Source organism: Bos mutus, chromosome 2, assembly GCF_027580195.1.
Source record: "Bos mutus isolate GX-2022 chromosome 2, NWIPB_WYAK_1.1, whole genome shotgun sequence".
NCBI lineage: Eukaryota > Metazoa > Chordata > Mammalia > Artiodactyla > Bovidae > Bos > Bos mutus.
The window spans coordinates 97,282,373-97,310,061 of NC_091618.1; the positions used below are offsets into that span (position 1 = coordinate 97,282,373).

At 39.1% G+C, this 27,689-nt stretch overlaps 1 protein-coding gene across 2 annotated transcripts in view; it reads right to left on the bottom strand.

The window, feature by feature from the left end:
- Positions 1–10,617: 10,617 nt before the first annotated feature.
- The window catches only part of ACVR1 (activin A receptor type 1), a 131,148-nt gene continuing 114,076 nt past the window's right edge, over positions 10,618–27,689 (bottom strand). For both annotated transcript variants that reach the window (XM_070357314.1, XM_070357307.1), the window contains 4 exons: positions 27,149–27,424; positions 22,891–23,088; positions 12,571–12,701; positions 10,618–11,834 (listed from right to left, as the gene is read on the bottom strand). In XM_070357314.1, coding sequence (XP_070213415.1) covers positions 11,700–11,834; positions 12,571–12,701; positions 22,891–23,088; positions 27,149–27,424 — 740 coding nt within the window. In that variant the 3' untranslated portion in view covers positions 10,618–11,699. The remainder of the gene's footprint in view (positions 11,835–12,570; positions 12,702–22,890; positions 23,089–27,148; positions 27,425–27,689) is intronic.

Sequence of the window (27,689 nt, forward strand, 5' to 3'; positions counted from 1 at the left end):
GCAAATTTTAGGATTTCTTTTTCTATTTCTGTGAAGAATGCCATTGGTATTTTGGTGGGCTTTGCTTTAAATCTATAAATGGCTTTGAGAAGTATGGACATTTTAAACATTATTTTTCTAATCCACGAACAAAGGATGTCTTTGTGTCCTTGATTTCTTTCAGCAAAGTCTTGTAATTTTATTATATATAACTTTCACTTCCTTAAATTTTTTAAGTATTGATTTTGGTGCCAATGTGAAGGAAATCATTTATTTTTCAGACATATCATCATTACTGTATAGAAAAGCAATTGATTTCTGTATGTTGATTTTGTGTCCTGCAACTTTAATAAAATTTTTGGTTAGTTCCAACAGTTTTTTCACTGAGTCATTGGGATTTTTTATGTAAAAAATTGGATAGCATATGCAAATAGCAACAATTCTACTTATTCCTTTCCAGTTTGTGTGTCATTTGTCTTACCTGATTGCTCTAGTTAGGACTTTCAATGCTGTATGGAATTAAAGTGGTGAGAGTAAGCTTTCTTCTCTCCCTGATCTTAAGAGGGAGACCTTTCAGCCTTTTACCACTGAGTATGATTTAGCTATGGGTTTGTTGGATACCATCTTTATTAAGTTGAGGTATATTCTTTCTATATCCCTTCTTTTAAGTGTTTTTATCTTGGAAGGCTGTTGTATTCTGTAAAATGCCTTTTCTGTGTATACTGAGATGATCATGTGATTTTTATCTTTCATTAATTAATGTGATGTATTATATTCATTATTTGTGTATGGCAAACCATCTTGTATCCCAGGGATAAATCCTACTTGGTCATTGCATATAAACCTTTTTAATGTATTCTTGAATTCAGTTTGCTAATAGTTTGTTGAGAATTTTGCATTTATATATATGAGGAATATTTTCTTGTGGTGTCCTTATCTGGCTTTCATATCAGGGTAATGATGGCCTTGTACAATATATGTGGGAGTGTTCCCTCTTTCTCACTTTTTTGGAAGTTTGAGGAGAATGGGTCTTAATTTTTTTTTATATGTTTGGTAGAATTCACTGGTGAAACCATCAGGTCCTGGGGTTTTCCCCATTGTGAGGTTTTTAAAATTCAATCTCTTTACTTGCTTTGTTTAGATGTTCTGTTTCTTCCCGATTCAGTCCTGATAGATTGTGTGTTTCTAGAAATTTATTCATTTCTTCTAGTTTAATATGTCAGCACATAATTATTCATAATGGTCTTTTATTACCCTATTTATTTCTAGTATCAGTTGTAATGTCTCCTCTTTTCATTGCTAATTTTTTTTTCTTAGTTTAGTTTAGAAGCATGTCTATTTTGTTTATCTTTTGGAAGAATTGGCTCTTAATTTTGATGATATTTTCTATTGATATTTTGGTCTCTGATTTATTTCTGTTCTGATCCTTATTTCCTTCCTTCTGCTAACTTTGGGGTTAATTTGTTCTGCTTTTTTATTCCCTTGTGGTATAAATTTTGGTTATTAAAATCTTCATAATTTTGTAGTATACACATTTTTCCACTGTAAATTCTTTTCAGAACCACTTTTGCTATATACTATGAGTTTGGATATGTTGTTCTTACTTCCTCATTTGTTTTGAGATAATTTTTTCCCCTTTGGTTTCTTCTTGACCCCTTGGTAGTTCAGAAATGTTTTGTCTAGTTCACATATGTATATTTTCCAGCCTTTCCATGTTCTACTTTTATACTAGTCATGATTAGAAAAGATAGTTGTTTTGATTTAGACCTTAAATTTGCTAAAATTTGTCTTGTGCCCTATTATATGATCTATTCTGGAGATTGTTTTATATGCATTTGTGAAGAATATGTATTCTGCAGTTGGATGGAATGTTCTATAAATATGTTAGGTCCTTTTGTTCTAAAGTGTGGTTCAATTCAAACGTTTCCTTATTTTCTATCTGGATGGCATATCCATTCTTACCAGTGGCATACTGAAAACCCCTTTATTATATTGTTGTCTCTTTATCCATTTAGATCTATATTTGCTTAATGTATTTTTAAATTAAAAGTTTTTTGAAGTATAGTTGATTTACAATGTTGTGTTAGTTTCAGTTGCATTGGAAAGTGATTCAGATAAATATATGTATATACACATATATACATTTACATATGCTCTGCTGTGCTTTGTCACTCAGTCATGTGCAACTCTTTGCTACCTCATTGACTGTAGCCTGCCAGGCTCCTCGGTCCATGGAATTCTCCAGGCTAGAATTCTGGAGTGGGTTGCCATTCCCTTCCCCAGGGGATCTTCCTGATCCAAGGGTCAAACCTGAGACTTTCACATCTCCTGCACTGGCAGGCTAGTTCTTTACCACTAGTGCCACCTGGAAAGTATATATATCTTTTTGACTTTGATTTATGGTTTTCTCTGGATATGTGCACAGGAATGGGATTGCAAGATCATATGGTAACTTTTTAATTTCTTAAGGAATCTCTGTACTGTTCTCCATAGTGGCTATGCTAGTTTACATTTTCAACAACAGTGGAGAATTCCCTTTGCTCCACATTGCTCTCCAGGGTGTGTAGAAATCTACACATCTGTTTGTAGGTTTTTTTGATGATGGTCATTCTAACTGGTGTAAAGTGATACCTCACTGTAATTTTGATTTGCATTTCTCTAATAATTAGTGATGAGCATTTTTTTCATGTGCCTTTTCACCTTCTGTATGCCATCTTTTGAGAAGTATACATTTAGATCTTCTGTCCATTTTTTGAGTGGATTTTCTTTAATTGAGCTGTGTGAGGTGTTTATATATTTTGGAGATTAATCCCTTGTATCATTTGCAGATATTTCCTTCCATTCCATAGGTTGTAGTTTCATTTTATGGTTTCTGTTGTTGTACAAAAGATTTTAAGTCTAGTTAGATCCCATTTATTTATTTTTGTTTTTATTTCCATTACTCTAGGAGACAAATCTAAAAAAAAAATTGCTGCAATTTATGTCAAAGTGTGTCCTGCATGTGTTTTCCTCTAGGAGTTCTGTGTTCTCTGGTTTTACATTTAGGTCTTTAATCTGTTGAGTTGATTTTTGTTCATGATGTTAGAGAATGTTCTGATTTCATTTTTTACAAGCTGCTGTCCAGTTTTCCAGTGTGACTTACTGAAGAGACTGTCTTCTCTGTTATATAGTCTTGCCTCCTTTGTAGTAGATTAATTGACTACAGGTGGGTAAGCTTATTACTGTGCTCTCTATTCTGTCCCATTGATGTATATTTCTGCTTCTGTGCCAGTACCAGGAGAGTTTTGATTGCTTTAGCTTTATAGTATAGTACAAACTCAAAAGTGCCTGATTCCACCAGATCTGTTTTTTTGTTTTGTATCTCAAGATTGCTTTTGGGTTTATATACAAATTTTTAAAAATTTTGTTCTAGTTCTCTGAAAAATGCCATTGATAGTTTGATAGGGATTGCACTGAATCTGTAGATTGCACTGTGTAGTCTAGTCATTTTGATGACATTGATTCATCAAATCCCAAATCATGGTGTATCTTTACATTTATTTATATAACATTTGATTTCTTACATAAGTGTCTTGTGGTTTTTGGAGTACAGGTTAAGGTTATTGGTCTCCTTAGGTAGGTTTATTCCTTGGTATTTTATTCTTTTTGATGCAGTGGTAAATGGGATTGTTTCCTTCATTTCCCTGTCTGATCTTACATTGTTAGTGAATAGCAATGCAAGAGATTTCTGTGTATTAATTTTGTATTCTGCAACTTTACCAGATTCATCGATCAGCTCTAGTAGTTTTCCAGTGACATCTTTAGGATTTTCTATGAATCATGTCGTCAGCAAACAGTGACAGTGTTACTTCTTTTCCAACTTGGATTCCTTTCATTTCTTTTTCTTTTCTGATTGCCGACTTCCAAAGCTATGTTGAATAAAAGTGGTGTGAGTGGACATCCTTGTCTTATTCCTGACCTTAGAAAAAAAGCTTTCAGCTTTTCATTGTTGAGTATGATGGTAGCTGTGGGTTTGTCATACATGGCTTTTATTATATTAAGGTATATGTTTCCCTATATGCCCACTTTTTGGAGAGACTTTTTTTTCCCAATGGATGTTAAATTTTATCAAAAGCTTTTTCTCTACTGAGATGATCATATAGTTTTTATTTTTCAATTTTTCCTATTGTGTATCACACTGATTTGTGGATATTGAAAAATCTTTGCATACCTGGGATAAATCTCACTTGGTCATAGTGTACGTATGTTGTTGTTGTTCAGTTGCTAGGTCATGTCCGACTCTTTGAGACCCCATGGATTGCAGTATACATGGCTCCACTGTCCTCCACTATTTCCCAGAGTTTGCTCAAATTCATACTCTGCCTCCCCCTTCTCCTTTTGCCCTGTCTTTCCCAGCATCAGGATATTTTCCAGTGAGTCAGCTCTTCGCATCAGGTGGCCAAAGTATTGGAGCTGCAGCTTCATCATCAGTCCCCCTAATTAATATTAAGGGTTTATTTCCTTTAGGATTGACTGGTTTGATCTCCTTGCAGTCCAGCAGAGTTTCAAGAGTCTTCTCCAGAACCACAATTCGAAAGCATGAATTCTTAGGCACTTAGCCATCTTTATGGTCCAACTCTTGCATCTGTACATGACTACTGGAAAAACCATAGCTTTGACTATATGGACATTTGTCAGCAAAGTGATGTGTCTTTGCTTTTCTAATATGCTGTCTAGATTTATCATGGGTTCTGTTCCAGGAAGCAAGTGTCTTAATTTCATGGCTACAGTCACTGTCTCCAATGATTTTGGAGCCCAAGAAGATAAAACCTGTCACTGCTTCTGTTTTTCTCCTTCTATTTGCCATGAAGTGATGGGAGCAGATGCCATGATCTTAGTTTTCTTGAGTTTTAAGCCAGCTTGTTCACTTTCCTCTTTCACCCTCATCAAGAGGTTCTTTAATTCATCTTCACTTTCTTCCATTAAAGTGGTATCATCTGAGGTTGTTGCTGTTTCTCCCAGAAATCTTGATTTCTGCTTACAATTCCTCCAGCTTGGCATTTCACATGTACCCTGCATATAAATTAAATAAGCAATGTGACAGTATATAGGTTTGTCATACTCCTTTCCCAATTTTGAGCCAGTCTGTTGTTCCATGTCCAGTTCTAACTGTTGCTTCTTGATCTGCATACAGGTTTCTCAGGAGACAAGTAAGGTGATCTGGTATTCCCATCTCTTTAAGAACTTTCCACAGTTTGCTGTGATCCACATAATCAAAGGCTTTAGCAGAGTCAATGAAGCAGATGTTTGAAGCAGATGTTTTTCTGGAATTGCCTTACTTTCTCCATGAACCAACGAATATTGGCAATTTGATCTCTGGTTCCTCTGCCTTTTCTAAATCCAGCTGTACATCTGGAAATTCTCAGTTCATGTACTGCTGAAGCCTAGCTTCAAGGATTTTTAGCATAACCTTGCTAACATGTGAAATGAATGTAGTTGTACAGTAGTTTGAACATTCTTTGGCATTGCCCTTCTTTGGGATTGGAATGAAAACTGACCTTTTCCAGTCCTGTGGCCATTGCTGAGTTTTCCAGATTTGCTGACACACTGAGTATAGCACTTTGGCAGCATCTTTTAGGATTTTAAATAACTCTGCTGGAATTCCTTTACCTCCACTTTGTTCATAATAATGCTTCCTGAGGCCCACTTGACTTCATTTATCTTGATTCATGGACCTAAGATTCCAGGTTTCTATGCAATATTATTCTTTAGAGCATCAGACTTTACTTTTACCACCAGACATATTCACAGCTGAGTGCTATTTCCACTTTGGTGTAGCTGCTTCATTCTTTCTGGAGCTATTAATGTTAGTAATTCCCTCCACTGTAGCATATTGGACACCTTCTGACAGAGAGGGGCTCATCTTCTGATGTCATATCTTTGTTCTTTTCCGTACTGTTCATGGGATTCTCTCGACAAGGAGGAGTGATCTGCCATTTCCTCCTCCAGTGGACCATGTTTTGTCAGAACTCTTCACTATGACCTGTCCATCTTGGGTGGATCAGCATGGCATGGCTCATAGCTTCACTGAGTTATACAGTTCCCTTTGCCATGGCAAGGCTGTGATTCATGAAGAGGCTTTTTAATGTATAGTTGGATTCACTTTGCTAGTATTTTGGTGAAGATTTTTGTGTCTGTACTCATCAGTGATATTGACCTGTAATTTTCTTTTCTCTGTGGTATCCTCATCTGGTTTTAATATCAGGGTGACGCTGGCCTAATAGAATGAGTCTGGAAGTATTCCTTCCTCTGCAAAATTTTGGAATAGTTTCAGAAGGATAGATGTTAACTTTTCTCTAAATGTTTGGTAGAATTGTCTGTGAAGCCATCTGGTCCTGGAATTTTGTTGGGAATTTTTTAATCACACAGTAAGTTTCAGTACTTGTATTTCGTCTGTTCATATTTTCTATTTTTTTCTTGATTCAGTCTTCAAAGACTACCTTTCTAGGTTAAAAACTTGTCCATTTCGTCTACATTGTTCATTTTACTGGCCTACAGTAGTTCATAGTAGTCTCTTATGCTTCTCTACAAACGAAGATTCGAGTTGCAGACTTTCAAAATTGCAAATGTGTGTTAAGAGGAGGAATCCAGAGAGGTCTTCAGCAACTCAGTGAGCCTTAGCAAGAACCTCAGGCTAGATCTGTAAGGATGACTTCATTGAATTCGTGCAACACAGGATTTATATGAACTGTCCTCTTCCAACCCTTTACTTTTAACCTTTGTGTGTCTTTAGGGCTGATGAGTCTCCTTAGGCAGCATAGAGCTGGCTTTTTTTTTTTTTTTTTTAATCCATTCAAGCTACTGTCTGCCTTTAACCTGGTGATTTCAGTCCATTTACATTTAGTGATTATGCAAGAATTTATCATTTGCCTTCTGGTGGTTTACCATCTCCCCTGGTTTTTTTTTTCCCTCCTCTGCATACCTTAGCAAATTGATGGTTTTCCCTGGAATTTGCTCAGTCTCCTTCCCCCCTCCCCCCATGTTTTATGACTCTATAATAGACTTTTGCTTCTTGGTTAACCAGAAGCTAAGATCTTATAGATGAAACAGCCCTTTTTATTCTGAAAGGAACTTATCTTTGTTCACCTATAAAAGTTCCCCTCTTTAATCTTCCTCTTATAGTTTTGACATCACAATTAACCTTTTTATGCCATAAATTTATTAGCAAGCTATAGTAGTTATTCTTGAGTTTTTTTTCATTTAAACTTTATACTATCATTAAGTGTTTAACAAACCATTCTAATGTAAAGTTAAAAGTTTTCTAATTTTCACCTTTATCAGAGTATTATGAACTTCCATGTTTTTCTATCACCAGCATGGTTTCATTTCAGCTTAAACTCTTCTAGAATTTCTTGCAAGGCAAGTCTATTGGTGAACTCCTTCAGGCCTCATTTAGGAAAGTCTTTATTTCTCCTCATATCTGAAGGATAGGTTTGCTGTTAAATTTTGGTTGGCAGTTTTTATCCTTCAACACTTTGAATATGCCCTTCTTCTCTCTTCCGGCATATAGAGTTTATGCAGGTAGAAACCCACTGATAGCTTACTCGGGGATTACTTTGTAGGTTACTTGAATTTCTCCCTAGTTGCTTCTTCATCATTGATCTTTTATTGGAGTGTTGCTTTACAGTGTTGTATTAATTTCTGCTGTATAATGAAGTAAATCAGCTGTATGTATACCTATATCCCCTCCCTCATGGGCCTCCCTCCCACCCACTCATCTAGATCATCACAGAGCAGCAAACCAGGCTTCCAGTGCTTTGTAGCAGGTTTCCCACTAGCCATTTTACACATGGTAGTTTGCGTGTGTCAGCCTCCATCTCCCAGTTCATCTCCTACCCCACTACCCCCAACCATGTCCACATGTCTGTTGATTTTTGACAGTTTTATTAGACTGGGTCTTGGAGACAGTCTGTCTGCATTGGGATAATAGGTTGTTCTATTATGTTCATGGACCTGTATGTCCAATTCCTTCCTCAGGGTTGGGAAGTTCTCTGATTATTTCTTTAAATAAACTCTGCCCCCTTCTCTCTCCTGGTACGGTTACCTAGTATTTGCTTTTCTGATAACTGAGTTTCTTCACTTTTTATAAACCTTAGTTCTGTCTTTTAAATGAATCATTTCTAAACTCCTACCATTCAAGTCACTTATTTCTTCTTTCATCAGATCTATTATTTTTGCTCACTAATGCATTCCTCATCTCATTCATTGACTTCTGCTCCAGAATTTGGTTCTTTTTAAAATTTCAGTCTCTTTGATAAAGAATCTGTAATCATTAAATTTATTCCTAAGTTCACTAAATTTCCTTTCTGAGTGTTCTTATAGCTCGTTGAATTTCTTCATAATAGATATTTTGCATTTTTTATCAGTTAGATCACAATATTCATGCCTTTGAGTTCAGTTACTGGAGAATTAACATTCTTTCTGTGATACCATATTTCGTTGATTTTTCATAGTGTTTGAGGTTATGTACCTCTGCTTTTGCTTTTGAAATAGCAGACACTTTTCTTAGTGAAGGATTTGTTTTCTTTGGCTGTCACAAATCAATAGGCTGGCATCTAAAAACCTTCTTTTGTGTTCCAGAAGATGACACTGTAGCTCATGTTTCTGGTTTTTCCTTACCAGGGTTAGTTTTCAAGGCTGCATTCAGGAGCACAGAAAGAGCCAGGAGCTGTGGGCTTAGTTGCCTAGAGCTTTGGGAATGCCCAGGACCTGACAGGGAGATCCACGAGTGGGATACTCCCAGAGATCTATGAGTAGACTGCTAGCTGAAACCCCAAAGCAGATGGCAGGAAACACATTACTTTGGTGTTCTTTGGCATTCTTGTTTGCTTCCTTCCATTTCCTCTCCTTCCTCCCAGTCACAGAAATCCCCGCTCAGAAATCTAAGAGCTGCTGGAGACAAATAGCAGCCAGGCAGTCTGTCCCTCACATTTGGGCTTTCCATCTCTACTGACAAAGAGGTAGCCACCAATGCCAACACAAGTGTAGAGCACTGCAGTGTCATCCATGCAAATTAGGTGCCTCAATGGAGTCCCCTCTCTCCTCTGCATTTAGACTCACCTCTGTCCAGCTCTAATAGTGTCCTGGAACCTCCCATCAGGTTGGCTGAATCTCTACAAATTCTCTCTCTCCCATGAGTGTCCAACACTCAGTTCTATACTCTTCAGGTTTTCCTTTTCCTGATCACAGCAAGTAGGGGTGAGGCAGGCTTACTGTCTCTCTGGGACCCACAGCCCTTCTGAAGTTCTATTTTGAGGTGCAGAGATACACAGTAATCCCTGCTGTCCTGGTATAATGTGCAGAGGCACTTTTGTTCAGTTATGGATGTGACACCAAAGAAAGAAAAGAACTCATGCTGCCGTGATCCTGACATTCCTCTAGAAGCTGGTGTTCTACGTCTTGATCTAGGTGCTGTTTCCATGGGTGCAGTCAGTGTATAAATTTATAAAAATGCATCAAGCTGTACAATTTTATATATGTATATAGTACTTCAAATGTTAAATACAATTCCACTCCACTTTTGGTGAGTATACAGCCAAAATAATTGAAAGGGGGAGGACTCAAAGAGATATTTATACACCCAAGTTCATGGCAGCTTTACTCACAATAGCCAAAAGGGGGAGGCCACTGAAGTGTCCCTCAAAAGATGAATGGATAAACATTGTATATATAGACAGTGGGATATTATCAACTATAAAACAGAAGGAAATTCTAATGTATGCTGTAACAAAGATGAACCTTGACATTATGCTAAGTGAAATAAGCCAGGCTCACACAAGGACAAATACTGTGTGATGCCATTTCTATGAGGTACTTAGAGCAGCCAAACTAAAGCAAGAATAGAATGATGGGTGCCAAGGATTGAAGAGAGTGAGAAATGGAGAGCTATCATCTAACAGAGTTTCAGTTCTGCAGGATGGAGAGAGTTCTGTGGCTGGATGGTGGCGACAGCAGCAAAACAGTGTAAATAGACTGAATACCACTGCACTGTATATGTAAAAATGGTTATGATGGTAAAATCTGTTATGTGTTTTACCACAATTTTTTAAGTTAAATGTGACCTTAATATATACTCGCCACATAAATGTATACTAATGAAGTTATTAACTTACCTCTGGTGAACATTCCAGAATTTTAACACCTCTACTCTGAGTTACTCTAAACCCTACATTTTAAACCCCATTGAACACAAGTAAAAAAAGCCAACAACCAACTCTCCCCAAGCAGCAAAGGTAGGTAAGATGCCAAAGACTGCTTTCCCTCACACAGCATCTTTACACAAAACAAAATGCTTCGACCTTCTTCTTTCCACTTACATTCACAAGTCTCTTTCTAAGGAGGCAGGTCAGTCAGTCAGTTTCCCCAGCTTTGTAGTGGGGGTAACAAACCTAAGAAAAAAATAAAATTGCAGCCCTTCCACCCTACCAAGTTTAAATTTTCTGGTACCAAATTTAAGATGGAGGGCATCCTCCTTAGAACCTTAAAGTTCATTAGTAGACTTTAAATGCAAAATTGACTTACAAATTAGTTTTGTGCTTCTGTTTCCATAAGAAAATGCCTTATAATATGTAGATTTTTTTTATGTTGAACAAAATTCACTTTGACTTGAAAACATTTTATTTAATTTATACAAATAACTACTAAATACAAAAAGTAGATTAAAACAAAATAGTTATTTTTTTCTGGCAGAGTTTAAATGCACATAATGGATAATTCCGAAGAAAATGCATTTTCCCCACAGCGTTCAGGACTAAAATTCTACTGAAATCTTTGCTTCTAAATCAGTAATATATTCGGTGGTGTCACGTGGGTAATGGCTAAATACGTTCTGCATATGAACTGAAAAAAAGTTACAGTCTACACACATATAAATGTGAAGCACTTAAAATGTGAATTTAACAGATAATAAAAGAAAATGTCCATTTCAGAGTATAGTGTTAAAAACATTTTGGTAATAAAATCATAAGACCACATAAAAATAAGCTTTAACATATGCATGCAGCAGTTTTGTAAAAACTGCTACCTGCACAAGTAATAAATAATTTGCAAAGTTGTGTATAAACAATTCCTAATGTTCAGCATCATTGTAAACATCAGCACGTGTAAAATGCAGCAAAGTCTGACATTACATTTTGTTTTGCCAAATTGAATTCCTATTATCCAAAGACAGACCAGTGGAGTACACAGCCAACATTTTGGCAAGTTGGGTCTTTAAAATTAAGAGTAACAGTGCAAGTAAGGAATGCAAAGAATTCCTAGTGCAATAAAGAAGAGAAGCACAGGCAATATTGCTGATTAAAAATTCACCACCTCCTTGAGTTTCCCGTGGGGAGTGTCTAGGAGACCTGTGAAGATATGCAAAGCCACTGTCTTAATGCCCAGATCTCTTTTAGGATTTCTCTGTGTTCCTCCAGTTCCCTACCTTTGCAACATTGTCTGTCCAACGTTAAGTCTCTGCAGTGTGAACAGTTTGTGAAATGCCCAGGTCACAGTCATTGAGCGAGGTTAGGGTGGTTTTGGTGTCTTCCCCAGCACACAGCCGAGTAAGATGTCTGCCTTGTCAAAGCAGCCATTCGGGGAGGGAGACAGATGGATTCTGTTCTGATAACCAGTCAGGCCAGCAATAGGTCCCAGCTGGACAACAATAATGTCAGATCTTCCTTCTTGACACCATGAAAATGTCAACAGTCAGTTTTCAATTTGTCTAGGGAATTATCAATTTTGGTCAAAGTCTTTTTGATACGCAGGGCTGTGAGTCTGGCAGATGGATTTTGATACCAGCATTCTTTCATCAGCTTGGCCAGGGAGGTTAATGTCTGAGGAGAGAAAGAACCAACACCACAGTGAATAAGAAACTGGACAGATGTTATGCCAACCATTTTGCAGGGCTCTGCAGGTCTTGTGATATTATTACTATCTTCCTTACACAATAATCAAAGCCTTGGCCACTGGTAAAGAAGCCACTCTTGAGTGTCTTAATGCTACCATCTGACTTTATCAAGTCAATTACATACACCAGTCTGGACCCCTTGATGGTTTTATGAGTATTAAAAGCCATAGTACTAACTAAGAGTTAATACTGAAATATGCAAATAGGGTCATTTCTCAATGTCTTAAGATTTGTTATTACTACTTAACAACAGCAATTAAGGATTGGCAGCATTAAACAGCCTATGTTTGGAATTTCAGATATGCAGAGACAGAAAAGAATTTAAAAGCATTAATTCAAGTCTCTTGGTGAGACTTTTACAGGTGAAACTGCAGCCCTAGGGCTAGTGGCATAGTAATGACTCTCCCAATTCCTGGAGCTGGTCAAGGGTAGAAAATCTTGTGAATATTGTCATTTGTTATCAAGATTTATCGATGTGGCTCTTTCAAGAATGAGACCACTTTGTGAACCTGTTCTACTAGGTCTAAAGCCCTTTTACATAAAATAGGGAGAGAAAGCAACAGAACAAATCACTCTACCAGCTGAAACTCTGGTATGTATAGAGTTGTATACAAGTGTACGGACAGTATAGCTCTGAAATGAAGCAAGCATAGTACTCTTACCGGGTCTGAGAACCATCTGTTGGGTATGTTAGGCCTCTGTTGATCCACACAGACTACCTTCCTCATATCTTCAAAACTTGGGTCATTGGGAACCACATCATAGAATGGTGGCTTGTAATCCTCCACAATACCTTCATACATGGACAAGAATTGTGTTGGTTAGCAAAAGAATAGAGGTTTCCAGGGTATTATTGATGGGCATCACAGGATACAATGCAGAAAAAAAAGAAAAAGTACTGATCACCTTTCTCAAACTTCAAGATGATCCTAAAAGCTACAGGTAGGTCTTAAAAAAATACGTGGAAAACAAAGCAAAGGAAGGAAGCCCTGCAGAGGACTTAAGGGCAAAAACTGTTTAGAAGAAAATGTGACTGCTACTCAAAGAGAATCTCTGATTAAATAGGGTCAAGATACCTAAAGAAGGTACATGACTCTAGTAACTTCAAACCATAACTGAAATGAAATGCAGTTCATGAACTAGAGCTAGAGGTAAATAATCCAAAACCATCAGCAAAATACCCCTTTCTGTTATTAGGGAAAAAGTCACTGCTGTGAAATAATCCATCCCCTTCGGAGGATGCAAATATGTAATATGAAATGCAATTTCCTCATTCATCCAGTATGTTCTAAGTACCCTCTGTCATTCACAGCTGTCTGTCTGATGGCTCTATTATTTCCTCTTAGATCAAAGGCACAAAATAAAATGCGGAGGACAGTCATTGGAAAGGAGAAGAATGGCTAAAAAGAATGAACTCTTCCTCACTCCCAGGCAATTATGAAAGTGGCTAATTTCTGCTCCGGCATGGTTTTCAATGCCTTGGAAATCTTTTTCCTTAGCAAAATTACATCAGTTCCTTACTCTTTGCAAAGAAAAGTAGTTCCACAAACAGAAAAATTTAAAGAAATGATTTGGAATGAGAAAATGGATTCTTTATAGAAATAAAACCCAGGAAATCCATTACTTTTCTTCCATCATCAAAGGCCTCAACAATGCGGCTAGTAGATTCCCTGGTTTACTGCCTCTCCCTCCATGTAACTTCTCTTCCTAAATACCTACGAGATCGGTTATTGGCACAGACGGGAAGATAACTGTTTTGCAATCTCCTTTTCATTTGTCAAAGAAATTAACACTGTGAAGCTGTTCTAAAAGATCCCATATAAATACAAACCATTTATGGAAAACATTAGTCATGATAAGGAACATCTGTTAAATACTACAGTTTTGTTAAACTTCATAGATTTATTTTAAAAATGGAATGTAGTCTAAATTAGATTTAAAAATTATAATTGATATTTTTAAATCTAACTTACCCACATTGCTTGACTGTGTTTGTAACGTGTACTAGTCAGTGGATTAACACCTTTCCTGGCAAATCATAAACAGTTCAGACTGGGCATAAATCCCTGCTTTCAAAAGACGACTTAAGATACTTCATCTCAGAGGCCTTACCTACTACTGCTCTAGTCAGGTCCCTAGGAAGCATTCAAAAAATATTTTAATTCTTTTCAATACACATATTACTAGGAGACATCACATAAAATAGAGCTGAACACAGACCTGCAAGATAATTTATACCTTTATAAGGGCCACATTAATTTATAAGAAACAGTAGGATTGTGCCTACTTTAGCATTCTTTAAAAATCTAGCATGATAGCCATTTGGGAGTAATTTGCCTAGCCAGCTTGGGAAGGGTTATACAACTATGAAGTTGAATTTTTATGTAAATGCAAAAGTACAGTTAACGATTTTTAAAACAGAATTTGGGAATACTCAACAGTAAATTTCACTATACAAAGATTAAGTTTTCTTTTGGGTTTATAGTTCTCCATATTTTAATTTTAACTGCCATTTTTAACAAAAGGAATCAAGTTTAAAGAGACTTTAATTCATTATGTCTGGGAGTTAGTCACATCTCTTGTCAACCATTGGACAAATGGTTGACTCTCTCCCTCTAATGTTGATCATGCTTCCGCAGAATAAAATCAGTCTGGGATTAAACTCCACCATCATCTGGAACTCCCTCTGGTCAAGGAAAGCAATTATTTCAAAGTATATTACATACCAACCATGTGTGGAACATCATACTAAACACCGAGGATGATAAAAGTATAAGACATGCTCTCAGTTTTCAAGGAACTCTAGTGGAAGATAAGACAAGCCCCTCTCGTTTTTTGCTTAGGTAATGGGAATCTTGTTTAAAAAAAAAATTGTATTTTACCCCTTTATATATCTTGAAAGGCAAGGATAGACGTTCTAAGTTTTACTTGCTAGTTTCCAAATTGGCTTAAAAACCACTTTAATCCCTTAAACTGTGTGATCCAGAGGCTGTCCTTTGCACTTCAGTTCAGTTGCTCAGTCGTGTCCAACTCTTTGCAACCCCATGAATCACAGCACGCCAGGCGTCCCTGTCCATCATCAACTCCCAGAGTTCACTCAAACTCATGTCCACCGAGTCGGTGATGCCATCCAGCCATCTCATCCTCTGTCGTCCCCTTCTCCTCCTGCCCCCAATCCCTCCCAGCATCAGAGTCTTCTCCAGTGAGTCAACTCTTCGCATCAGGTGGCCAAAGTACTGGAGTTTCAGCTTCAGCATCAGTCCTTCCAATGAACACCCAGGACTGATCTCCTTTAGGGTGGACTGGTTGGACTGACTAAGGATATACAAATAAAGATGTGATGTTGGTGATGAAAATAATAGAATACGGAAAAAAATATAAACTAGGAGTAGGGAGAAGAGGTGGGGGATGTGGTGCTCAGGGCATTTTAGAGAATTAAACCACGCCACCTGTGTGGTTTAAGCACCAGACATAAAGCTGGTGCCATGGAAGCATAAGAAACTTTCTGGGAGCCAGGACTTGAGGGAACCGAGAGATGAGTTGTCGAGAAAGACTACGGGACAAGAACACACCAAGGAGAGGGGGCACTCCAGGCGGGGGGAGCATAGGAGGGGATATGGGACAAAGACAAGGGGTTTACAATGATCCTTCCATGTTGGAGAGGGGCAGGGACGTTCTCTTGGCTGATATGGGTGCACATGTGGTGGGCAGGGTGAGAGGTCAAGGTTAGGCTGTGAAGTGACTCGTTGTCGAGGCAGGAAGTTACTTACAACTATTCCTCTTCTGCCAGAAAACAAGTGGATTTTCAGTCCTTTTACAGTAGCACCCAATAAGCAACTGCCAAATCGTGAGCCAGCGAAGAGAACAGCGTGCACTCAGCAAAAGGGACTAAAAATACAAAGTACTTCAAGTGCCAAAGGAGTGGTACAGCAACAAAGGATCCCGGAGCACAGCAGGAGAGGAGCTCTCCAAGAGTGGTCAAGGAGGGCAAAGCCTGCCAGGCCTTGCTTTTTCACATTGGGGGGTGAAACGTCAAGAGCCATGGGAAGAGTCAGAGAAATTATCCATAACCTCTTCCCCTACAACTTTGGACATGTGTATCTGATTTATACAATTAGTTTTATTCCTGGACATATATCTAAGTGACATTTTTCTCTGGAGCAGATATACCTTTACCAACAATATCCCTGGCATTAATTCACTGCATGGTTCTAAGTAAAAGCCTTAATTGCCAGGCCTTAGTTCTAACACCTGTGCAGGACACATCACGATCTCAGGAATGCCCTGGACAGGGCTTCAAACCACATGAAACACCAGAGGGGTCTTTCTGAAAATGCAAGCATCCAGAAACAAGGCCTGCCTTGTGATCCTCCATACCCGAACCATTTGGCTTTCAAAGTTTGGGGGATTTTTTTCAATTGCAGATAAGGGTTTGTAGAGTGAGCTATAATTTGAACAATCTGAAGGTGAGGCAAAGATACAAGCATGGAGCTGCTGCATAGCACAGGGAGCTCAGGTCGGTGTTCTGTGATGACCTAGAGAGGTGGGTGGAGAGTGGGACAGAGGGCATATATGTATGCACATGGCTGATTCACTTCATGGTATACCAGAAACTAACACTGCGCTGTATAATATTGGATTATACTCTAATATCCAATAATTAATTAAAAGAAAAAAATAATACATCCATGCGATGTTAGAGTCAGGCAGATCACAGCCTTCTTTTCCTTCAGAAGAAGAAACTGAGGCCCACTCAGGGAAAATGTACTTGTCTAAGCACACTGCTAATTAATGACAAACTAGAATCCATTTCCCTGTTAGTATTCTAGATCTCTTCCCAACAAGCCCCGGATGGGACAGTGCGTACATCTCATCACAACAGTGGGCTCACTCTCTCCACTGCCCCACAACTTGCGTGGACACGTCCAAGTGACAGGTGAGGGAAGCAGAATCCTCAGCACCGACATACAGACAGAGTGCTACCATTAACAGTTAATGCCTACAGGGATTATAAAACCCTTCAGAAACTAGAACATTACAACTAAAGCCATTTTACATTGAATCAGAGTGCTTTATGGTTGGCTTCTGAAAAATCTCTAAGTTAATATGGTGTTTCCTTCAGGGATGACCTGTGAGAAAACAGTTCACAGACAAAACTTTTTCATCTTAATTAAATAACTGTATATGTATTTTTAACATTATCTTCCATTTAATGTCATGGGATACTGGCTTTCCCACTTCTGGTAGTGACATTCATCTCCTTTTAAAAAGAAATGTTTGAAAAATTTCCAACGATTAAGAAAATAATGGTACAAGTGGCACTCGGATAGGAAAAAGATCATTAAGGCATTACATGTATGAAAGAATCTTGGGAAGCAGTGTTTTCAGAGACGCATTTTTTCATGGTAGGAACAAGATTCAAAAACATGTATCTATTGAGACTTGCCTGGTGATCCGGTGGCCAAGATGCTGTGCTCCCAATGCAAGGGGCTGGGTTCAATCCCTGGTCAGAAACTAGATCTCACATGCCACAGCTAAGATGCAGCACAGCCAAATAAATATATTTTTAAAAATATATGAAAAACGTTACTTGTCTTAAAAAAAAAAATCTACTTGTGTTACTTTGCTTAACACTCCTCACAGGAGGGTTTCAGACCCCCCGTTTTCACGCCATGGCCCACATAAAAAACGACTGACAGACAAATGGATGGCACTCTCACAGCTAAAGTGATGACAGCCAAGGGGTTCCAGTCCCAGTTCCCCTTGACCCTGCCTCACTGCCAGAGATTTCAGAGAGTCACACCTGTAAACCAACAGGGCGCACTTGCTGGGAAGCCCTTTTTCTCCCCAAGGGAGGTGCACCTTTCTGAAACAGGAACACAGTTGGAAGGACAGCTCTGTTCTCTGCTGAGCAAAGTACACGTGTGGCAGCGATGACCTCATCCCGCCACCCCCACTCCAGTTCATGGGCCTGTGGAACCACGTACATCAAAGTCAAGACTAAATGCATCCTCTGAAATCCGTTAAAAAGTCATGTCCACTACTGGGATTCCCAGCAAAGAAACAGTGCCACAGCAAATGATTCAGAGACTGCTGCCCCGTCATGCCCTACTAAAAATACTGATTGACGTTACAGTTGTCAGAGGAGACGTCAAAGGGCCTACGAGAGATGTGCAGCCATGTTCTGAGTTAAGCTATGACCAGACACCTTACATCTCACATACCTCAACCTAGAGGGAGATGCTCCACTAGAGATCCAAGCATTTGCTGGCTGTGGAGCCCTTACAAGAAGAAGAATGCATCATTCACTTTATGCCGGGGCTGTTAGAAGGTTGACATCACAGAGGCTTGCCTTGGTGGAGGGCTGCTCTGAAAGGTGTGTCAAGGAGAGAGACCAGTAAGCAGCAAACATCACCCAGTAAAGTTCTGCTGGCCTCTCGTTATTCTGTCGTGAGGTCAATTAACTGCCCTCCTCTGGTCTAGACCTTTAACTCAAGGCCATAAAATTCCAGGAATCATGAAAAAAATCCTTCCTTCCTACTCCACCTCCATATTCCTGCCCCAAACCCACACTTAAAGCCTCAGACAAACCTGAAAGAAATCACTTGAATACTTAAAAATTTCTCTAATATGTTTCTCCCCTTTGTTCAAACCTTAATAGACACTGAAGTAGTGAATAAATTCATGAAACACACTGGGAAGTTGCTGAAGAAACGCGAGCCGTGGTTTCTGTACACAAGCCCATTGTGCTTAGGAACGACAGGCACACATGGCTCCTTGGCAAGTCCAAGGACTCACAGAAGAGGTTTTCCAAAGCATGTGTGCCAAACATAAGCTTCTTCTAACAAGCATTTCCTAGTCCACACCCCATTAAGAGACGTAGCTTGGCCAGCAGGGTTTTTTCAGTAAGATACAAATGCTTTTTGACACACTGGATTCCATCACTAAATAAAGCCAGTCACAGGGCAACAAAAATGTGTCTGCAGAACCCTCCTGTGGGCAGGGAAGAGGAGACACGTGAGGGGTATAACAGAGGCTCATGCTGCTTGGATGATGCTACAATCAAAGGTGTGCCAAAGGAGGGACAATGAAGATCATTTCAGTTTTTAAAGCCAAAAGCAGATGACCACAGTATTAGAGCAACACAGCTCTGCTGTTTCTACATACAGGGTTCTAAACACTGAAAGCTGAGGCTTCAGAGAAGGGACTTCTGATCCCAAGAAGGAACGGCTGCAGGATGCTTGGCTGGGGCTACTAGAGGTATTTTGATCAGACCCAAAGCTAAGCGGCACAAGTGAAGAGCTGTGAGGCACCCACATACCTATGGTGTCCACATGTCAAGTTCTGTCTCCATGCCACACTGAATCCAGGTGACCAGAAAGTAGTGTGTCTGCAGAACTGGATATTAAAGGAAGAAAGGAAGAATGCTGCTGGAGAAGTAGCCAAACTCCAGAAAGAAAGGCCACGCCCTAGCTACAAGACTGAAAGGAGAAAGGGACCCTGCTTTGGCTTGGAAGAGAGCAAGTTTCGCGTATCAGAACACAAACCAAGAAATCCTGCGTACACAGGCTCTATCAGCATCCTAGGGACAGTCTTTATTTCCTGGCCTGATTGAGACTGATAGAATATGTTCCATTTTTACCTGAGATCTCCAGAGTACAGTCGCTGACTACAGCACAGCATCACCTGGGGCCCTGTTAGAAAACAAAATCCTGGGTCCAGCCCCAGACCTATTAATCGGAGACTTGGTGGGGGCGGTTCAGTAGTCTGTGTTTCTAGGTGATCCTACTGCACACTTTGCAGCTTAAGCACTAGTGATCCAAGCAAAACCCTGCCTTAGATCCACATAGAAAGTTCACCCGGAAAAGGTGAGAAAATGGTTTTCCTTCTGACCAATTCCAAATTCAGTATCAAACTAAACACAAACAGTAAATTCCAAAAGACACTACTGAGATAATTTCAGATGCGAAAATGGACTGAACTTTCATTTCCTGTACAGACACAGCATGAAGTTTATTATTAGTAGCAAAGAAATGTAAAGTTCCCATGAAAATATAAAATGCGACATATTTTTATACTCATGGTTCACTTGAGGATCACATTGCTCCAGGAGAACTATCTGGTCATCAATTTTTACAATGGACTCAGGAACTCAAAGGACACATAATTATAATGACCTTCCTAAGATAAGATATTCATATATTTAAATGAGGTACATTTAATATGCAATAATTTCAAAAATATATATCCTTTTAATGTCAGTTCTTAAAGCTAGTAAGAAAGTGAAATAGGTACATCACACCCTGGGGTGAATGGGATATTGTAAATTAGAACAACTCTTATGGAAAGCAATTTGGCAATATGCGTCAAGCCATAAAAACATCCACATTCTTTGACCTAATAGGTCTACTTTGTCTCAGATTAAGAATAATTCCCTAAATGAAAAAGTTATATGAAGAAAGACATCTACTATCGGCCCCATATGGAGGAGACAGGATATCTAACAATATGGAAACAGTTAAATTCATGAACTGACCATTAATATGACCGCCAAAAATGAAAACAGATTAACATTAAAAAACCACAAATGAAGAAGATACAAACTATATCTAAGAATTACAGAATTACAACTAAGTAAAATATATAATATATATGTGCTTGCATAAAGAAGAAGGCGAAAGAAGCGTGAACGTTGCAAGGCAAAGGCAAATCCTACTCATTTTTCTGTTTGGGGATAATAATAATACTAAATATTAATAGATCTATCTGCAAGCAGCCTTGAACACTCGCAAGTTTGAGTTTGGATAAACTAATTTCTGTCTTTGTGTATGTACATATTCATGGGAGAAGGGAAACTCGAGAAAGAGGGAAATACCAAATTAGTCATTGTCAAGGGACAGTGGCTGATTTAAAATGAGACTTAACCACCCCCTAAAAATCAAACCACAGAACAGTAGCTCAACCCACAAAAGTTTAGGCAACAGAGAACAATCTAAACCATGATGTAAGTAGGAGATCAGGAAATCAGAAAACATCCAAAATAGTCTCTCTCCCTCTACCCTTCACGATTTTCAGAAATAATGTTAGAAGATAGACTGAGAAAACTATGATTTGTTGAGCTACATTTTAAACCAATGACTCTAATTTCCAACTGACTCCTATTAATCACAGCTGATCTTCAAAAGCCATTTGGGTTTAAGCCTGTGACACAGGGAACGAATTTGCAACACGAGTTCTTACAAAGCCCAAGTCCCAAGTTTCTGCCAAGTTCAGCTTTCATCACACAGGCTGGCCTGGCACAGCTCCAGCACCCACAGCTGGATTGCTACCATCCTGGCCTTGGAACATTAACTTCCTCTTCATCTGGGGCAAGTTTCCCATCACATGGTTTATTATGACACCAATCCATTTCTAACCTGTTTAAGATAAACTAATTAGAATTTGATTTTCAGTTCTAAGCCTCTCAAGAATTATTAGGGAGGGACATGGGGGAAATGAAGTTGCTGTGCAATTTCAGGCAAAGTTCAGACAGAACTTTATAAATCAGCAAAACAATCACTCTGTTGCAAACAATTCTCAAGGCGCTTGAATGGCACAAAACGCAAGTCAGTAGCTCCCAACAATTGAGAAACAATTACCAAGAAAATGTTCATGACTCCATCCAAAAAAAAAAAAAAAAAAATCTTTAAAAGAACTGTCAGGTTACAATGTTTGCGTGCTTATGTTTAATCTGAAACAAGGACTTTGATACCCTTAGAGAGTTTGTTAAACTCTGCTTGGGGGTAGGGGGGGAGGCGGTGCAGAGGAGGGAACGCTACCCCAAAGGCTTGCCAATCTAAATTATTACACACTAAAACTATGTTACCCCAATTCCACTTCCCTCACAGAACCTCCTATTCTCTGGCTGTGTTATTCTCAAAAATTATGGTTGCTCCAAGAATTTCAATCATTACAAGAAAGCATCAGTGGAAGGTGAGATGGAGCCTGTGTTTGCGACTCCATGCATTCTCTAATACTTTAAATCTAGGATCCCAGTGGGTCCCAGGAAGGCAGAGCATCTCCTGAAAATGAGTATCAGTTTAAACATATAGCATTTTCATCTGCTTTCCGAGAATAATTTCCAGATGTGTCCTCTGTGAAGTAAGACTTCCAGTTGTGAAGGTGTGAAGAGGTCGATTTAGTGGATTTGAGAGATGCTGCTCCGATACCCACTTTGTGGGTAGATGAGACACATGTTGTACTTGAATGAGAATACGTATTGCCTCCAGAATGCAGTAAACTTAAAGTTCAACAGTGCATTTTTGGTATTTTTGGCTGATAAGAAAGACGGAGGTGAAAAGTTATGGTAGGGAATATAGGTTAAGAGTTATCGACAAATATGTGCTTCCCTAGTGGCTAAGGCAACACCACCATTTCATGAAACTTTGTTATACGAGGACCAGGATGAGCCTCCTATTCAGAGCTTCCTGGATGTAAACTTCACTTACTCAGCAAGTACAGCCTGCTTCTTACAAAGGAGTGAATTCCTAGTGTGCAACTTGAGTCTCTTCTCAATAATCCAAACTTGAGAAGTAAACTTATCTACAATAGCAAGATTCACCCTTAGATTTACTTGAGCATTCTCCTCATGATAAACACCAGTTGGGAAAAGAGCAGAGGAGGAGGAAGAATAGGAGAAAGACAGAATCATGAGGATGGAGGAAAGAAGAAAAATATGGACTGAAGGAAAAATACCAAGAATCAAGGAATATGTAGTCTCTTGCAGAAATACTTTTTCTATCACCATCTCCTTTTATGCAGTTGAAACAGACTGCCCTTAGGCACCTTCCACCGACCAGCCATAAATCAAATATAAATGCCGACAGCTTCACAAATATGATTCATGGAACAATGTGGACTTAAATATTCCCTTTGCCCTTTTAAAGGTAGCAGGATCAAGAGGACTCAGACAAGGACAACGTTATATGAGATCAGTTACCTACCATTGCTCACCATCCGCCTGGCCACCTCCCACAAGACAAGTCCAAAGGCCCAAATATCGACTCTCTTGTAAGAATCAAAACAATCCACCTGGATAGTTTCATCAAGAACTTCGGGGGCCATGTAGCGTTTGGTGCCCACACGGGGGTTGTTCCCCACATCGAGCTGATTGGTGCTCTGGGAATGCATGACTGCCAGGCCTAAAAGGAAGAAGACAACAGTGTCAACCCACTCCCTTTCTCACAGAGGGCTGCTGAAGGTTTTCAACCCAACCCAGTCAACTGCGCCCTCTTGTGGCACTCAAGGTGACTGCCATATTCCCCCCAACACCCCCGTCCCCCGCCCAGTCATCCCTGGAGTGCTGTTGTGATGACTTAGGTGAGAGCAGGAAACAGGGCTGATGCCAGAAACATCCTGGGTGTATTAAGTTAATATAGGAACCTCAGAGACAAAAAGATTTTGAGTGAATAATACACCAAATCAATATGAAGCTGGTGTTCAGAATCCACAAGGAAACAGACTCACTTGTTAAATGGGAGCCTCAAAAGAAGCTCTCAGCTCCAGTACAGCTCCCACTGGTCTCCAAACAAATTTCAAACCGTTTGAAGAAGGGACTTTGAGGTAATTTATCATGACACAAAGAGGCGACTGCTCCAGGCCCTGCTCTATCCCTGAAAAAGGACCACTCACCTGAACAGTTGTTATTGTTAAGTCGCTCATTCATGTCGACTCTTTATGACCCCCTGGACTGTAGCTCGCCAGGCTCCTCTGCCCATGGGATTCTCCAGGCAAGAATACTGGAGTGGGTTGCCGTTTCCTTCTCCAGGGGATCTTCCCAACCCAGGGATCGAACCCACGTCTCCTGAATTGACAGGTGGGTTCTTTACTACTGAGCCACCTGGAAAGCTCCATCTGAACAGTAACCTGGGCCAAACCCACAGGCTTTTTTCTCAACAGCCACATGTACAGAGAACAATAAGCTGACCCCAGATTCAAAGCACAGCTCTCATGTTAAATGGTTCTGAAGCACTTTCTTAAGCCATGACTCATTTCGGAATTCCTCAGCCAACTAAAGAGACCCACATTCCTCACAAACCAAGGGACAGATACACGCATGGTTTGTTTGAGAATGGAATTTTTGATGCATAGGCAGACCAACTGAAAATGATTTCTCTGACACTGAGAATAATGAAAATTGCCAGAGTGGAGTTAGCAGGCTGTGTAAACCTTTGTATCTCAGTGGGGATCCCTCAAGTCATCTGTGGAGGATGCTTCTCCTCCCAGTCCATGGCTCTGAATGGGTGGGATGACGACTCCATATACAGCCGGGAGATAGCATGCATGTCATCCCAGCCTTAATAATTACCAGAGACACTGGCAACTGCATCTGACTCAGACTGATTCCTCTTTCCCTTAATTTTATAATCAATCCTAAGATTCCATAGCTACTATGAACATTTCCCAAATCATATATGCCCCTCCACCATTTCCAGAACCAAAGAGTCAAGATAACAGAATACAAAACAAGTCCAATTTAAATAGGCATAGAGATGCTAGCTGTGGTGGTTTTAAAATATACCCATGAGTGTTTTGAAACTTCTCCCTTAAAGAGGGGAAACTCACTTCCCCATGCCTTGAGCATGGGCTGGACCATCAAAGACAACAAGGCAGAAAAGTGTGTGTTATTTTCAAGATTAGGACATAGAAGGCACATGTTTCCCTGTTTGCTCTCTGGGGTCATTCACAGTGTCGGAGGTAACTCCAGTAGCCCAGTGAACAGGACCATATGATAAGGAGCCGAGCATGGCATGTGAGTGAGCAGCCATGAGAGTGAGCCATCCTGGAGGTTCCTCCAGCCCCAAGCAAGCCTTCAGATGCCTGCAGCCCTGACTGACGGCATGACTGTTACCCTCTAAGATCCTGAGCCAGAACCATAGACTTGAGTTGAGCTTGACTGTTACCCTTCTAAGATCATGAGTCAGAACCATAGACCCAAGTTGTTCTGAGACTGCTGACTTGACTGTGTGAGATAATAAATTTGTGTTCTTATAAGCTGCTAAGTTTTAGAGGTAATTCGTTTCCCAATAATCAGTAATTACACTAACTAAAGAGACAAACCAACCAAATGAAATGTACCTCAATTCCTATTTCAAAAAAACTGGAAAAACTTGAAAATGGATAGTAAATGATACTAAAGAATAATCAGTAACTTTTAGGCGTGATAAAGTATGATTATGCAAGAGAAGTATTTCTAGGGGGTTCATTTTGGAGCATTTAGGAGTAAAGAATTGTGACGTCTACAATTTATTTTCTAATGAATTTGCAAATATATATACTCAAGTCACATATAGATAAAGGAAATTTGGCAAAATTTTAGTAACTGTTGAATCTAGGTGTTGTGGATATGAATGATCATCAAACTATTTTTTCAGTCTTCATGTTTGAGTTTTTTTATAATCAAAAGTTAGGAAAATACAATACTGGTATTTTTGCTAAAATACTGGTAGTTTTGCAATATTAATAACAACGTAATTGTGACTCTTAATTTCTAGGTATAAAGTAAAAAGCTAATATAAATTGTGGTCGCATAGGAACAATCTCCTGTACTACTGATCTACTTCCCTGAATACCCCTTAAAACATAAAGCTGTATTTGAAACCATGAATCCAATTGGAGGGCTGTAGGCCAAAATACATGTAATTAAATAATTAATCAGTTGGGTTTGCTGCAAATTTCTCCCAAGTCCCATAAACCAAAACCAACAGCTGCCTCAGTCTGCCCATCTTCCCTTGGCCTCTGAACTATAACAGTATCTACCATTTAAATGATTATTTGCAAAGCATTTATAAAATTTCTGAATCTTACACAAGAATCGTGTGAGGCATAATTGACTTTCAGTAACATGAATTAATACATGAACACACTATTATAAAAGTTTCAAACACCAGAGAAGTACAAGGCACAGTATCAAACACTGAAGTCCTCCTTGCTAAGCTCCCCGACTCCTGCACTGAGTATAAGCAGGTCAGCAATTCGGGCAGGTAAACAGATGGAAGGACCTGCACAAGAACACTGGGTCAGTAACTGGGAAACACACACCACCTTAGCTTCACGACTCCTGGCATAGTCTAACAGCCTTCTACACCACAACTTGCCACAACAAAAGTGTTAGTGTCATGCCTTCTCACACTTGGAAACACTGTAAAATAATTTCTCAATGTGAACACAAGGACTTGAAAGGGATTCAAAAGAAAGAAAGTTTTCTGATATGTCAAATATTGTGTTTAATAACAATTTTATCATTTATGTAATTAGAGCTCATACTGCCTAAACCTTTATTAGCGTACCTACAATGATATGAAAATAAGATAAACATTTTTTATCCAAGTAGAGTGGGCATCCCCAATATTTCACTGTAATGAAGACCCCATATTACAATTTAGTTCTCATTAGCCTATCATTCAGCCAATATTCTAGGGGTCTAGGGTAAGTAGGTTTTATATAGAATGCCACTGTAAATGAAAAGTCTTATTTATAATACAATTAAAGCTACATTAAGAATCACTCTACCACCTAAGAATGAGATATCTCAGCAGAGCAAATGGTAAATTGGTTTGGGGATTTTTCCCCTCCTCTTTGATTTAAATAACTTTGCGTTGGTTACAGAAGAACAACTTTAGATACCATTTTAAAGATAAACTCATTCCATAGGTTATCTAACTGTGTACCTACTTTCTGTAAAGGCTTGTGAAATCAGAAAGCACCAGGAGTGGTTGCCTCTCAGGGTGGGTTGGGGCAGGAACAAACTGAACCAGTCCAAAATGACTTTCTAGGGTAACAGGAAGGTTTCTGTCTTGACAGGGATTTGGACTTTACAGCATCTGTCAAAACTCTGAGAGTTAAGATCTGTGCAATTAATGTGACATGTAAATTTTACCTGAAAAGAAAAAAGTAAAAACTTGCAGTGAATGATACAGTGGTGTGTATGCTGAAGCCACTGGAAGGAAGGGCTCTTTTGTCTGTAGTTTACTTTGAAATGTACAAAGACTGAGGTGTACTGATAAATAGGAGGCTGGATATGTGATAACAGTAAAATGTTCATGGGAGAATCTAGGTGGTAAATACACAGGTGTTCACCACGAAGCCATTTCAATTTGCATTCCTGAAATTTTTCGTAACAGTGTTAGGAGAGAAAAAGATGCAACCCAGCTAAACGGGAACATGACAAAAGTTAAAAAAATAGTAAATTAAAAAATTTACCCAAATCTGCTATGCAACACTGTCCATTCTTCTTAACCAGGATGTTTTTGCTTTTTAGATCTCGGTGAGCAATGGCCGGTTTCCCTTGGGTCCCAAAGATCTCTATGTGCAAATGTGCGAGACCGCTCGCTATGGACAGCACTATTCTCAGGCAGCTCACTGTATCCAGAGTAGTAAGCTGAAGGTAGTCGTACAGCGATCCCATTTCATGATAATGTGTGATCAACCACAACTGTGTACTGGAGTGTCTTGATGTCATGTCTGAAGCAATGAAACCTGGAGAGCGCAATGACAAAAATTAACAGACAAGTGAGAATTCCACATTACAGCTCGAGTACACAGAAACAGTGACCCATATAGTAGAGATCACCCATGACAAAAATAATTAAACTCATCAACTACCATGAAAGAAGGTTTACAGAGGCATCAGCAGAGAAATAGAATGTACTTATTAATGCATTCAAAAGGCACTGCTAATGAACAGGAAATTTTCATATTCATTTCCATTAAAATATTTTACATTGCATTAAGATTCAGATAG